The 15877-nt window shown below is 34.9% G+C and overlaps 1 protein-coding gene across 4 annotated transcripts in view; it reads left to right on the forward strand.

The window, feature by feature from the left end:
• Positions 1 to 12808, forward strand: part of LOC101897050 (cystinosin homolog) — a 40128-nt gene extending 27320 nt beyond the window's left edge. For 2 of the 4 annotated variants that reach the window (XM_059126728.1, XM_059126729.1), the window contains exons 2-9: positions 4968 to 5127; positions 5206 to 5305; positions 7334 to 7516; positions 7642 to 8002; positions 8067 to 8237; positions 9634 to 9751; positions 9826 to 9928; positions 12467 to 12808. In XM_059126728.1, the coding sequence (XP_058982711.1) occupies positions 5052 to 5127; positions 5206 to 5305; positions 7334 to 7516; positions 7642 to 8002; positions 8067 to 8237; positions 9634 to 9751; positions 9826 to 9928; positions 12467 to 12578 (1224 nt within the window). In that variant the 5' untranslated portion in view covers positions 4968 to 5051 and the 3' untranslated portion in view covers positions 12579 to 12808. Of the gene's footprint in view, positions 1 to 902; positions 1063 to 4967; positions 5128 to 5205; positions 5306 to 7333; positions 7517 to 7641; positions 8003 to 8066; positions 8238 to 9633; positions 9752 to 9825; positions 9929 to 11965; positions 12144 to 12466 lie in introns of those variants that run through there. The other 2 variants (XR_009342963.1, XM_059126727.1) reach the window with 2 other exon arrangements.
• Positions 12809 to 15877: the final 3069 nt, after the last annotated feature.

Raw genomic sequence — 15877 nt, forward strand, 5'->3', positions numbered from 1 at the left:
TCGATATTGTCATTAGAAATACACTAGAATCAGTGTCCCTAACCAGACTCTATTCGCAAATTGCTGATATCTGAACTAGTACAATTGTCTATAGAAATAAAGTGGTAACATAGGGTACACATAGATCTTTGCTCGCAGAAGGGAAGTAAGTTCGACCGGCTAAACTTTTAATACCCTGTGGAAAATATGGCAAAATCGTCAAAATACCGAATACGTGGACCATCATACAAATTGTTCTGCCAAATGTTGAAGCTCTACGTCAAATAATGTGGGCTGTATTGAGCCATGAGAAATTGTCAATATTTTTTCTAAGCATGTTTTTTGTGGCTAAAAATGCAGCTGTTCTTTAAAATACGTTTTTATTGAGAGTGTTTTTTTTTAAATCACTGTGCAATGTCAAACAGCTATACAAGTGTTTTAAAAAACCATAACACATTACCATTTAACATTATAAATAATGACAATTTATATGTATGTAAACAGCATTTAATTAACAACAAAACAGCTGGCATTTAAAACGTCCAAAACATATTGCACTATTCGGGTCTTCATTTAAAATGTGTAAATAATTCGATGTTGCAAATCGAAGTAGAATAATGCCGACAACGGAATAATATAAAATGTTTAATTGATTTTATGCATTCAAATTCCAAAATATAACATTATGGCATTCGTCTACATCGATTATCGTAAGCGATTATATAATGGGAACCAATTGCTGCATGCACATTCATCTACGCCGCGACTCGGGAGGAGAAATAAACAAACCATTTTAAGGCTAGACTCTTTGATCTAGCCATTAAACTACCTTGTAATGGATTATATATTTTTTCCGGAACATCAAAGTAAAATTTAGTGGCGTGATTAGTTCACATTTCGTGACGATTGAAGAAATTTATTAATGTTCAGCATTTAGTGGCTGAAAAAAGAGATCATCATTCATTCATTTAAGTTTTAAAGCTAAAGTCGAACGAGTCGTTGTGCATTCTATAAGCGGTGCTTGCAATTATTAACTTTTTTTTGGTAATTGTAAATTGAAGGATATGAAAAGTTCTTCATAGGGTGAGTACATTAGTAAATAATGATTTCTGAATGGATGTTATTATTTAAAACCCCAGATTTAACAACGACATATCAAGAAGGACGGAAATATCCAACAATAAATCAATATTGAGTGCAATCGTCAGGTTTTCTTAATACCGTACACAAATGTACCAAATTTGGAACATCGTCATATATTCTATTAAACATCGATGTTTTTCAGAGATGGACACTATCGTTCCACTCCTTCTGGTACTTACTCCACAAAAAGGCAACAGTTTGCGAAAAAATATAAATAAATATCTAGATAAAATTTTGTCAGGTGCGAAAGTTGATAATATTGGCCCACTCCTTTTAATACCTCACCCGCAAAATGTCAAATTAATTATACACTCCACATTGGAAATGAGGATATATTAAATTCGTTTGTAGTACCTCTACATATCCGTAGACCCCATAAAGTACGATGTCCGTAAGTCTGTCTGTTAAATCACGATACAGCCCCCATTATTTTACGTAAAGTTTTAAAATTTGACACAACAATTTGTATTGTGTCTAGGATGATTGGTATTAAAAATGAGATAAGTCGGTCCACGTTTTCGTATAGCCCCCAAAAAAACGGTACCTCCGTATAGTGGCTATTTTCATGATTTTAGTGACATATTTAAAAGGCATCCAAGATTTTGTATTGAGAGTTTCTTATGGGTTCTATCTCCTGTGGCTAAACATAGTCTGTATGGGTTCACCTCATATAACGATACCTTCGGATACTCTGTATTTTGACGATTTGAGCCACATTTTTTACGAATTGTCTTAAATTTTATATTTGTAGTCCGTAAATCTCTGCTGGCAAAATATTGTGTATATATGTTCACGTTATCCTATAGCGCCCATATAACGATACCTCCCGATAATCAGTATTTTGGTTTTTTGAATTTAGTATTTACAGCTTGTAATGTCATATCATTGTTCTCTTGTGGCATATCATTGTTCATATAAGTTCAGGTTTTCCTATTGGTCCCATATAACGGTACCTGCGGTCATTCGCTATTTTTACAATTTAAACATCGTTTTGTATCGGATTTGTTTAAAATTCGGAATATGTAGTTCATAATGGTTTTGAAACTGGTGTTAAAAATTGTTCATATTGGTCCAAGATTTCCATATAACGGTACCCATCGATATTTTGATGACCCTAATCGCATTTTTCTACGAGGTTTTATGACTCGCAACAGAAAATCGTAGTAGAAAATTGTTCCCGTTTTTGTACGACCCCCATATCATGGTTCCATCCACTTTATTTTATTTTAAAACTTACACTTTATTCTTCAACCGATGTCACTGGTATTTGCCGAATAAAGTAGAACACGTTTAAATACAGATACTTTTACTGAAAAACGTTTTTTACCTAATGGTGGAGGGTATTTCAAGTTAATGTTTTTTTCACTTGTTAATAGTAATAATAGGTGAGAGCAGCCAGGATTTTCATAAGAACAGCCTAAAGCTAATGGTATGGTGTTTTATTGATTTGAATACTAAATTTTCAGCTATTGGTGTATAAATGCGATAATACGGATTTAATAGATATGTTGGCGAATGGAGTTCGGAGATGCTCCGGAATTTCAATGGATGATCAGGAAATCGATGTTTGCGAGTGCTGGCAAGTGTTGAGATTCATTTTCTTGATGATTTGTAGATATTCGGGAACTATGATGTAGGGATGTTGGACTATTGACGATTTGCGGGTAATGGGATCATTCTCTGGTTGTAGACGAAATGGTAGTAATTGGGGATAGGTTCGGATAAATACGATTTAAGGATTGATGGGTGGTCATTGGATGTTGACGAGTTGTGACTGATTTATTATCGAAGATTAGGTGAGGATATTTGGGTTGTAGACGATTTGAAGATAATCAAAGGCCCTGATGGATGGACGTCGGGCAACCGATTACAAGATACTTGGGAACTCTGACGTCGGGTGTTCGACAGTTAACTGTAATTCTACAGTGTATCGGTTATTCGTGTTATTCGTGATGACATTTAAGCGTGATAGTGTGACTTCGTTACATTTGACTGCACCAGCACTCCAGCATTTAAATGTGAATAAATCTTTTGTATCTCGTACCATCGCACGTTACCGTGATACAGGTAGCGTAGCCCGACGTCAAGGCATTGGACGGAAAAAACAGCAACATCAGCAGAAATGGTTCGAAAAGTAAGGAAGCGACTTGATTGAAACCCGCGACGCAGTGGCCTAAAAATGGTTCATGAGCTGAACATATCGCAATATTCCATTCGGCAAATATTGAACAATGAGCTCGGTGTAAAGCCATTAAAATTCTACTTACACCGCAACAGAAAGAAAATAGAGTCAAAAGAGCTAAAGAGTTGTTTCGCTTGGCCGAAAGTGGTGAACTGTCGAATTTGGTTTTCTCTGAAGTGAAAACATAGGTCAGCTGAAAATATGGACCTTAGGTTGGCAACTAGAACTCAAGCGCCGGCCATGGCGATGGTGTGGGTCGCCATAACAGCTGATGGTCGCTCTCCGCAAACATTGGACATTCAAAAATACCGCAGAGCAACATTCGGGCAGCGTGTGACGGTTTCATTGGCCGTTTGAAGGCCATGGTTCGTACCAAAGGTGACCAAATCGAACAAATTTAAACTTATTCTAAAATTTGATGCTTTTTGCTACATTTTATGCTTTCATTCAATAAAACTAAAAAAAAATGTAAAAGTTATGGCATTTTACTTTGTTGCAGTTTTTTTATCTCACCCTCTATGATTGAGAAATCGTTGTATAGGTGATCGCATGTTAGTCACAACTCTAGTTTTCGATTGGAACAGCGAGCCGAAGTTCCTGTGGAACAGTAAGCAGAAGTTTCTGTGGAACAGTGAGCCTAAACTCCTGTGGATCACTGAACCAAAACTTCTGAGTAAAATTATAACTGTTCACTGGGAGTAATGAGTGCTAGCCCTAACCAAAAGTATTTCCAAATATATAGCATGTCACCTCCATAACCATGTCAATGAGAATTATTCCTCATGCGACGTATGGCCAATGCACTCTAAGTGGTGTAGGTATTTTATGAGTTGTATTGTTCGTCTCAAAGAATCTAATTTTAGAAGTTCACTTCAATCCTTGCAATTATACAAATATTTATTACCCATATTTCAAAAAAGAACTTTAGACGTATGGAATTAAATCATGTTTATAAGTTCACAGAAAACTCATAACTGTTTATTTTCAAAAATAAATCCAAAGGTGCTTTAGCTTTCGATTTCACTCTATTTTTAGTTATCCAATACGAAAACAATATAAGTGTGTCTGGGGGCTATAAAACACAAATCACTCAATCAAAATCATAAAATTCCCGTCATTACGCCGGTACAACGTAAACAAAATTTTTTGCCCGAAATCATGTTCAAAACGAAAACTATTCAAAAAATAAATAAAGAAATTTTTGCCGAATTTGCAAAAGACGTGTGAAAATCCCGACTGCCTTATCAGTCAGCTTTCTGGCTAAAGAATAAAAAATATGTGCTGTTTTGTTGAAGTTTATGGGCTATGGTTAATTAGATAAAATTGATAAAGACAGCACTGCCAATATCAGCCAATATCGATTATTCGTTCGACAATATTATGGGAGATTATGAACAATTACGATTAGATAGATTGACGGCATTCATGGTCAAGTGTCGTGTGTGTGTGCGTATGTAAGTTTGTAGTCGGTACAGATAAAACATCATTTAATCACATTTTGCAAAAGAAGTCTGCACTACTCGTACAACATTCTAGACAACCAACCACCACCACCACTTATCGGTAGTGGTAAAAATGTTATTTATTAACCCCAATAAAAATAAGTATTGTATTGAATTCTATTCACTTATTGTCTCGTCATCCATTTCATTTCATTTTGCAGACACATTGCACTTAGGAATGACATCTTGGACTTAAAAACTCCCATTGAAGTATCTCGATCAGCAACACAACTCATGAAAGTCACATGACCAAGAAGATGGCTTTCAACAAATCAAGACGTCAGCATATTTTAAGCTATGCTTTCCTTTTATACATCACATGTGAGTAGTCATTCCTAGAGTAAGAAAAAAAGTAAAGCTAATAAATTGTTTTAATTGAAATTGTATTTCCTTTTTCAGTTTCACAAACATTGGCGCAGGCGCCAAGTGGCCTAACGGTTTCAACGCACGACATCACTGTCCTAATTAATAAAACTGAAACATTTGATGTTATTATAAGGTATGTACGTACGAATTAAGAAAAAAATTATATTCACATGAATGTAGTACCTCGATCGGAAGGGTGTTTTATATAAGGTTTATGACCTAATTATTAACGAATGATAAACTATTGCAATTCTATACTTTCCATCATTACAGGAATGTGTATTGATTTTTTTGTAACATCTTGAAATAATGGTCGGAATTAGCTCTTATTTAATTTTTCCAACAAAACATTTAAAAAAACTGTAAGTTCGGCCGGGCCGAACTTTAAATACCCTCCACCATTTGGAACAAATTAGGTAATTTTCCAAAAAATAAAATCCGTTAAAAATAAAGACGACGTGCACCTGCATAGACCATTTTAATAATCAAATGCAAAAAATCGGTGAATAATGTGGCTAAAATTATCAAAATACCGAAGGAGGTACTAATATATGGGGGGTATACCAAAACGTGGGCCTGCACAGACAATTTTTTGTTATAGACTGTAGTATCCATTTCGAACTTCAAAGTATTCCGGTGAATAATATCGCTGAAATCATTAAAATACTGTCATAGGCTGTAGTACCTATTACGAACTTCACGAAGGGAGGTACCATTATATGGGGGCTATACCAAAACGTGGATCTACATCACCCATTTTCAATACCAAAAGTCCTACTTCATTTCGTTCGGAAGCTAGAGTGATCTCAACAGACGGGCGGACTTCGCTAAATCGACATAGAAATTTATGCTGATCAAGAATATATATACTTTGTGGGGTCTTAAATGTATATTTCGAGGCGTTACAAACGGAATGACAAACTTCATATACTCTCCATACTATGGTGGAGGGTATAAAAAAGTATTTTTATTATTTCAAAAGAATTTCTAAAGGATTTTATTTTTTGGAAAATTGTCAAATTCGTTCCAAATGGTGGAGGGCATTCCCTGAACACGAAGGGAGGGAAAACATTTTCAAAACCACCTCCATATCTTAACCACAGAGACCAATACCAAATTTAGTATTATTTTTTACAATTAGAGTACACATTTGCATTAGAGTACACATTAGATTGCATTTGCACAGATACCAAGAGAGAACTCCATGTTACATTTGGGGATTCCAGCTCTATTACTTCAAGCATTACCAAGTTTAGTACCACTAAACCACAGCCAAATCTCAGATCAGATACCGTCATCAATCTAAATATCAAATTTCAGAATTGTATATCTCATAGGCCCAGGAAACGTGTGAACAGCAACCAAAATACCAAATTTCAGTTTTTAAGCACTGTCTGTTTACCCAGAACCAAAGTGTACCAAATGTAGTACAGTTTGGTACTTTTTGCACAAAGCGTTAATACGCCCTTTAGAATATTTTTGCGATAATATTCGGCATATATTCTAATGCAATGGTTAATACTGGCGGAGATCACCCATCGGCTGTTCACCACTTTCGGCCAAGCGAAGCAAGTCGTTAGCTCTTTTGAGTCTATTTTCCTTCTGTTGCGGTGTAAGTTTTTGAACTTTTTGGAATTTCATAACTTTACCCCGAGCTCATTTTTCAATATTTGCCGAATGGAATATTGCGATATGTTCAGCTCACGAGCCATTTTTAGGCCACTGCGACGCGGGCTTGGGTCAAGTCGCTTCTTTACTTTTCGAACCATTTCTGTTGATGTTACTGTTTTCCTCCGTCCACTTTCTTGTCGTTGGGCTACACTACCAGTATTACGGTAACGAGCGATGATACGAGACACAAAAGATTTATTCACATTTAAATGCTGAAGTGCTCTAACTATAGCCACTTGTGCTTTTCCAGCCAAATATAAAGAAATCACACTATCACGCTTGAATAACTTTTTTTCTGGAAAATTCTCACGCATTCGCATGCTTGTAAACAATAAAATGAGTTGTCACTGGAATAATTTTAACAGCTGTCGGACGAGTGGCTTAGAAATGACAGCAGTCTGAAGTGGGTTGCAGTTTTTTTTTTTTCATTTAACCCTGTAGAGATGTTTTATATATTTTTAATATCAACTATTCTTCTGTCTTCTTCCAGAGATCCATTTACACAAGATTTTAATATAAAACTAAAAAAGCAACATGATAATTCAGTCAATTTGGATCCCATGGAATTCAGCGTCGGTGCTGGCAGCAATAAAAGTCAAACCGTTGTTATACATGGTCTTAAACCGGGAAACTTGGAAATAACCGCAGAAAGTGAACCCAATGAGACATGGGTGTAAGTATATCAAACAAACCGGAACTTTTTAATATTCATTCAAAATTTTAATGGTAATAAGTAGGTTATAGCAAAATTTGTTTTCAGTATTTGAGTCTTATTTTAAATCAGTTTTTTACTTCCAGTGTTGAAGATGTTTTCGTACGCGTTACTGTGGCCAATTCCGAGGCAATTATTTATACATCTCTGGTATTTGGTTGGATTTATTTTGTGGCCTGGTCGATATCGTTTTATCCACAAATCTATACGAATTTCCGACGAAAATCTGTTGTGGGCTTAAATTTTGACTTCATTGCATTGAATATTGTCGGCTTTACACTGTATTCGATATTCAATTGTGGCCTTTATTGGATTCCTGAAATTCAAGGTGAATATTTTCAGAGGCATCCACGCGGCCTTAATCCGGTAATGTTGAATGATGTCGTTTTCTCCTTGCATGCCATGTTTGCCACATGCATTACCATATACCAGTGTTTTGTATATGAGGTAAGCGGAAATTGTCAATTTGAGAATTTGGGTTTTAATATTTTTTGGGTGATTGTTTTTAAAGCGTGGAGAACAGCGAATTTCCCGAGTGGCAACCGGACTTTTAAGCTTGTTTGCTGTATTTGTAATCATTAGTGCCGGTTTGGCTGCTGGAAATGTTATCCATTGGTTGGATTTCCTGTACTATTGCAGTTATGTTAAGCTGACAATAACTATTATCAAATATGTTCCTCAGGTGAGTTGTTTCGAAATAATTAATGTGTATATAGGGTGAGGTGAAAAAACTGCAACCAACTTCAGACTGTTGTCATTTCTAAGCCACACGCCCGACAGCGGTTAAAATTATTCCAGTGACAGCTCATTATACAACATTTTCAAGCGTACAAAAGCATTTTGATGCGAATTTTCTGGAAAAAAAGTTATTCGTGATGGAATTCAAGTGTGATAATGTGATTTCTTTATATTTACCTGGAAACCCACAAGTGGCTATTGTTAGAGCACTTCAGCATTTAAATGTGATTAAATATTTTGTGTCTCGTACCATCGCTCGTTATCGTGACACTGAACTGGACGGAAGAAAACAGCAACATCAGCAGAAATGGTTCGAAGGGTAAAGAAGCGACTTGATCGAAACTCGCGTCGCAGTGGCCGAAAAATGGCTCGTGAGCTGAACATATCGCAATATTCCATTCGGCAAATATTGAAAGATGAGCCCGGGGTAAAGCCATTGAAATTCCAAAAAGTGCAAGAACTTACACTTACAGAAAGAAAATAGACTCAAAAGAGCTAAAAAGTTCCTTCGCTTGACCGAAAGTGGTGAACTGCCGTATTTGGCTTTCTCCGATGAGAAAACATTCGTTGTCCAGCAGTTTGTAAACAAACAAAATGATCGTGTTTACTTGCCAAAGAAGTCAGCTGAAAATGTGCACCTTCGGTTGGCCACTAGAACTCAGCCGATGGTCACTCTCCGCTCGTATTAATAGACCGTGGCATCGGAATAAATGCCGAATATTATTGCGAAAATATTCTGGAAGGTGTAATAAAGCCTTGGGCACGTAAACATTTTGGCCGCAGACCTTGGAAATTCAAACAGGACTCAGCACCATCGTACTCAGCACGCGCCACCCAAAAATGGTTACGAAATGAGGTTTCTCGCTTTATTACCAATGCACAATGGCCACCAAAATCTTCTCGTACCAATCCGTTGGACTATTGTGTCTGGAGTATTTTGGAAAATAAGGTTGTCACTAAAAAATACCAAGTATATATCACCTCAAGCAAGCGCTTTGCCGGGAATGGACCAAAATACCGCGGTTTAATTGGCCATTTTAAGGCCACAATTCGTGCTAAAGGTGACCAATTCGAACAAGTCTAAACTTATTCTTAAATTTGATGTTATTTCCGCCATTTTTTGCTTTCATTCAATACGATTAAAAAAATTAAAAATTTTGGTGTTTGACTTTGTTCCATTTTTTTTATCTCACCTGTAAATTTTCCCTTATAAATTGATATTATAATTTGAAATATAAAACAATTCGCACGAGTTCTGTATGTGTATATTAACTCTTTCTTTTATCAGACTCCCTTATCCAAATTATTATTTAAATTTTGTATATTTCCTGTTTTTATAGGCTCTCATGAATTATCGCCGTAAGTCAACGGTCGGTTGGAGTATTGGTAATGTTCTATTAGATTTTACCGGTGGTGTCCTGAGTATGTTGCAAATGATACTTAATGCCTATAATTATGGTGAGTAATAATTGAAGTCGTGCTAACTTTGTTGCAATATAATTCTTCAATTTGTTTTTTCTTGTTGTTTATAGATGATTGGGTATCCATTTTTGGAGATCCCACCAAATTTGGTTTGGGTCTATTTTCAGTACTGTTCGATGTATTCTTTATGTTGCAGCATTACGTATTTTATAGGTATGTTAAAATTAAATGCATTTTTTTTCATTTTAATACTAACCATAAATTCTTAAATACACATTTACACTACTATTAATACCTGGTTTAAGAATAACACTTTTGCACATACACAAATATTCATTTTTGGCATATTCATAAGCTTAAGATGGTACCTTCGAAGCTATACATCAAGTCTCAATAGTTCTGCAATAGGAAAACGTGCTGTATTTTATGCCCTGCATCGTCACAATCATTGGAAATTTCGGTAAAATCTATGTACCGCAATATTATGACCCATATAGGTTTGAAATATTGAATGTATAGTTGATAACACAAGGTAAAGCCGTGATTCCAATTAATTAAATTCCTCTGTTCGGACAATTCTCATAAATCTGAAACCAACATTTATAGTAAGACTACGTTCCCTAGAAGAACATTTTATGCATTTTATAAATGTATATGTTTTTGAAATAATGGCTAATATGATGATTTTTGGCCTAAGCCACTTCACTCTCTAAAAAGTAAACCTCTATTGCTTTTGCTAAAAAGAAAACAACATAGCCAGGGTCTGTATCTCTTCAAAATTCGATAGCAAAATATTTGGCACACTTACAACTTGAGTTCTTTCTTTTTTTCTATATCGTTATATACAGGGTGAGATAAAAAAATTGCAACAAAGACAAACACCATAATTTTTACATTTTTTTAAAAAAATTTAGTTATTGAAAGCAAAAAATGTCGGAAACTGCATCAAATATTAGAATAAGTTTAGATTTGTTCGAATTGGTTACATTTAGCAAGAATTATGGCCTTCAAACGGCCAATGAAACCGTCACACGCTGCCCAAATGTTGCTCTATGGTATTTTAGCCCATTCACGGCGAAGCGCTTGCTTGAGGTGATCGGAACTTTGGTATTTTTTAGAGCCAACCTTGCTTCCCAAAATACTTCAGAGATTAGGGTCCAACGGATTGGTATCCGGAGATTTTGGTGTCCATTGTGCGCTTGAAATGAAGCGAGGTACCTCATTTTGTAACCTTTCTTGGGTGGCGCGTGCTGAGTGCAATGGTGCTGAGTCCTGTTGGAATGTCCAAGGTCTGTGGCCAAAATGTTAGCGTGCCCAAGGTTTTAATACACCCCTCGGAATATTTTCTCGATAATAATCGACAAAATTCTCTTGCTTTTGTACGCTTGTAAACAATATAATGAGCATTCACTTGAATAATTTTAACAGATTACGGACGAGTGACGTAGAAATGACAGCAGTCTGAAGTTGATTGCAGTTTTTTTCATCTCATCCTGTACACAATTTTTTGTCATAGGCTGTAGTACCCATTACGAATTTTAAATAGGAAATTTAAACAAAAACACCGGTAAATAATGTCGATAAAATCGTCAAAATCCCGAATATTGGTAGGTACTGTTATATGGGGTATATATGATATCATAAACCTATATAGACAATACTCTTCCAAGGGGTAAAGTACTCACAAGGAACTGGATTTTCAGACAATTCCATTAAACAATTTGGCTACAATCATCAAAATACTGCATATCTAGGGTACCGTTACATGGTGCCTATATGATATTGTGGACCGATGTATCCCATCTTCTAACTTTACCTGCCTGCAGACAAAAGACTGATCTTTGCAAATTTTTGGCTTCCTATCTTTATTTGTTTTGACTCTAGTGTTATTACAACATACGAACAGAAAGGGCTAAATCGTGTTAGAATTTTACACCGATCAAGAATATACGTTGTTTGATCTACAATTATTATATCGATGAGTTACAAACGGAGTGACGAACTTAACATATATTCCATACAATGTATGGTGGAGGGTATAATAATATAAATTAGTATATAATTAGCTCAAGGCTGAGTTCGTAAACGACTGATACTTTTTAATTGTATAATATCAAGCTTATTTACAAAGGTAATCATTTGGGAAAGCAGAATGAGGTGGTGATGGGATTTTATATATATTTTTGTACACATACATAGACACACATTTATTATCCTACTTGTATTTCATCGCATTCATTTCTCATTCAGTGGACCATTTTTCATATGTGGCAAGTATAAATTGGCAGCGAAATTGGAAATATATTGAAATCCAAAAATATTGTCTACATCATCTAAGAAAGATTATGATATCACATTACACCACATAATTTAAGCCATTTCCCTGAAGCATTTTCCATCACAACATCAACAATTGTAAACACTCGTCGTAAGTTGTTTTGTTTTCATTATTGCATTTCATTAAATAAGAAAATATTATAGCATGTTTAGATATAATAAATCCAATGGATTTCTATTGTCAGTTTGTGCATCCCCGGGACCTTAAATTGGTCACTTATTCAAAAATTGATATTTGAAATCAGCTAGATTTTTTATATATAAACATGCTTTAAGTCTATGTTGCATGACGTTTCACTTCTCTTCTCTTCACTCCTCCACTGTCCCACCTACATTTTCATCTTCAAACAATTAAGCTTTAAGAGATTAAATTTCGATTTTGTAAATATTTCAAATCATTTCTCTACCTTTTAGGCATTCCATTGACATTTCAAAATCAAATGAAACCGTGGAGTCTGTGGTTGGAACAGCCTCCTCCGACCCAAAGGATTCCAAAATATCTGTAATCGATCAAAATGCAGCTTAAATTTTAAATTATCGTTAGAATTTATTTTGTTTTGGGGTTTATTTCTTCACATTCCATGTTATGTCGTTATTTTTAGGTAAATATGTATTTAATTGTAATAATTAAACAATATATGTAATAGTATATGTGCTTACTATTTTACTTAGTTCCGTTTGTAAATTATTTTTAATTTATGATAATTTATGATTGTGCATATATTTTAAATGAACAAAAATATATATTTAAAATAATTTTTGTGTTTTTTAATTATCTGCACCCGAAATTGTAAGCCTCGTTGTATTTAAAGCTTTTTGTGTGCTATAAACAAAACGTAAGTCCTTGAGGGTCATTGGCGTAGGTGGACTAAAGTGAAAACTTTGATTTATTAAAAAAAATGCACTACTCTAAAGGGGAATTTCCTCTATTTTATAGATCTATTGTCAAATCTACGCCAATGCTAATGACTTTAATTTAATATTATATATTTTCGTTTTTATTTTTTTAATAGTAACAATTTATTATTAAAATTTAGCTCGAATTATCCAGCATATCCTGAAATTTGCGATTCTTGCCGATTTAATTTAGTTCCCATGTCCCGAATTTATGATTGCAAACTATCGCTGAAACCTCAAAACGATCCAGATAAAGGGGGCAAAGAAGATTCTCAAAATACAATTTTTTATCATCAAATAAAGACTTGATACATGACAAAAAAATTAAATTATTTGTGTATGTGTGTCTGTGTTTATACCTAACCCCAGGTAATGTACATATCTTCGAGTTACACCGTATTGGATATCTCGAAACTCTTTATGTGACTATTAGCATTCTGTTCAGAGAATAAATAACAAAATTGTTAGAAAGTCTTGTATTTAAACCCTACTCTACATTGTGGAACAGAGTATTATGTCTTTGTGTGGTTTTTCTAACATGATTCGTCTTTCTATGTACATTTATAAGCAAATTCTGGTCGTATATAAAGGGTGAAATAAAAAAACTGCAACAAAGTCAGACATCATAACTTTAACATTTTTTTTTTAAATTTTAGTAAATAAGTTAGAATAAGTTTATATTTTTTAGAATTGGTCACTTTTGGCACGAATTATGGCCTTCAAACGGCCAATGAAACCATCACACGCTGCCCGAGTATTGCTCTGCGGTAGTTTGGCCCATTCTCGGCGAAGCTTTGATATTTGATATTTTTAGTGCCAACCTCGCTTTCCAAAATACTCCAGACACAATAGTCTCATCGGAGAAAACCTAATTCGGCAAATTTACTACTTTCGGACAAGAGAAGCAACTCTTTAGCTCTTTTGAGTCTATTTTCTTTCCGTTGTGGTTTAAGTTTTTCAACTTTTTTGAATTTTAATGGCTTTACACCGAGCTCATTTTTCAATATTTGCCGAATGGAATATTGCGATATGTTCAGCTCACGAGCCATTTTTCAGTCACTGTGACGCGGGTTTCGATCAAGTCGCATCTTTACGTTTCGAACCATTTCTGCTGATGTTGCTGTTTTCTTCCATCCACTTCCTTGACGTCGGGCTACGCTTCCAGTATCACGGTCACGAGCGATGGTTCGAGACACGAAAGATTTATTTCCATTTAAATGCGGGAGTACTCTAATGAAAGCCACTTGTGGTTTTAAAGCCAAATACAAATAAATCACACTATTATGCTTGAATTCCATCACGAATAACTTTTTTTTTCTGAAAAATTCACACCTAAATGCTTTTGCACGCTTGTAAAAAATATAATGAACTGTCACTGGAATAGTTTTAACAGCTGTCGGACGAGTGGCTTAGATATGACAGCTTTCTGAAGTTGGTTGCAGTTTTTTATCTCACCCTGTATACTTTTTTTTATTAAATTCTGGTCGTATTTATTGTTTGATTGCGATAAAATTTGGTGAAGCTGCTTTTTTTGGTCCAAGTAATCTCAACACCGATTTTGAAAATCTCGGTTCAGAAGTGGATATGTCTCTCGTAGCTAATATCAACTTTTTTCTAGGGTTTTCTACATCAATCTTTCAATATCTAACCAGAAATGATGGATTTTGCTTCTCAATATCTACCCAAAAAAGATGAATTTTGCTTCATAGAGCCAAACTAATTTTAGAAGAAATTCTGTTAGATTTATTACGAATATGTTCAGATGTGGCTACCAAGAAAAAAAACTTGGAAATAGTCAATAACGTCGATATAGATTGCACGTGTTCGATTGCAAAGGGAGCAAGCGTAGAAAAAACGTGATGGAAAGTATCAGTCGGTTTTGCCATCATATGTATATCCTACGCCAATGTCAGTTTATTAAAATAAATGTTAGCACCGAAGAAGTGGGCCAATATTTTCCGTTTCGTATCTGACCTAAGTCAGATATAGTTATTATAGCGTGCCAGATTTTGCTTTAAATGAAATACATGATAATTTTTGGAAAATGTTGAAATGTGGACCGATGTATTCCACTTCGTCTAATACTAATAAAAAACAGAAGATAATGTCAAAAGTCGGATACCCTACACGAGCATAAGTATTTAGTAGAGCCAAAAAGTTTATATTGAGAATTTATGTGAAGTAGATCATATCAACTATGAACATTATTTGAATGCGTTTCATGGTTTTAGAGTAGTCACAATTTGAGGACCATTTCCGTCTGTGGATCGATTTTCAAAAGGTTTGACGGAGGCTTTTGTACCTTTAGAATCAAATAGCATTGCTGTATAGTGCATGATTATATTAAAAAAATATTTATTAGAGCAAGAAATATACCGGACCGGACCTATCCAATGAAAAAATCAGATGAAGATATATATCGAAGGTATATAAAAATCTGAACTGATCTCTATAAAATTTGGCAGAAGTATTTTCGAGCTGCATCTGATGTCCGGTATCCAATATCATTGTTGTGAAATGCATACTACGCATTTAGGGGATTTTGACACCAAATCGGATGGAACATATATATGGGATCTCCAGCTATTTCTGAACCCAATTTCACCAATTTTGATGTACTTGCTTCTAGACGGAATTCGGTCGGATTTGCTAGAATTCAGTTCATTTGTATTGATATTGACCATTTGGTGAACAATCGGTTGAAGATATATATGGGAGCTATATCTAAACTTGAACCGATTACACAAATTTCAATAGGGTTCGTCATTAGGCCAAGCAAATATTGTTCAGAAAATTTCATCTCAATCGAATGATATATGCGACCTGCATTTTCTTCACAAAAATACATAGGCGGACTGACATGAAATAAAAATAAACCCAGAAAGTTATTCTATGAAGATCCTCAAAAGTAACTATGGGTATACCTCG

Source organism: Musca domestica, unplaced genomic scaffold (assembly GCF_030504385.1).
Source record: "Musca domestica strain aabys unplaced genomic scaffold, Musca_domestica.polishedcontigs.V.1.1 4, whole genome shotgun sequence".
Taxonomy (NCBI): domain Eukaryota; kingdom Metazoa; phylum Arthropoda; class Insecta; order Diptera; family Muscidae; genus Musca; species Musca domestica.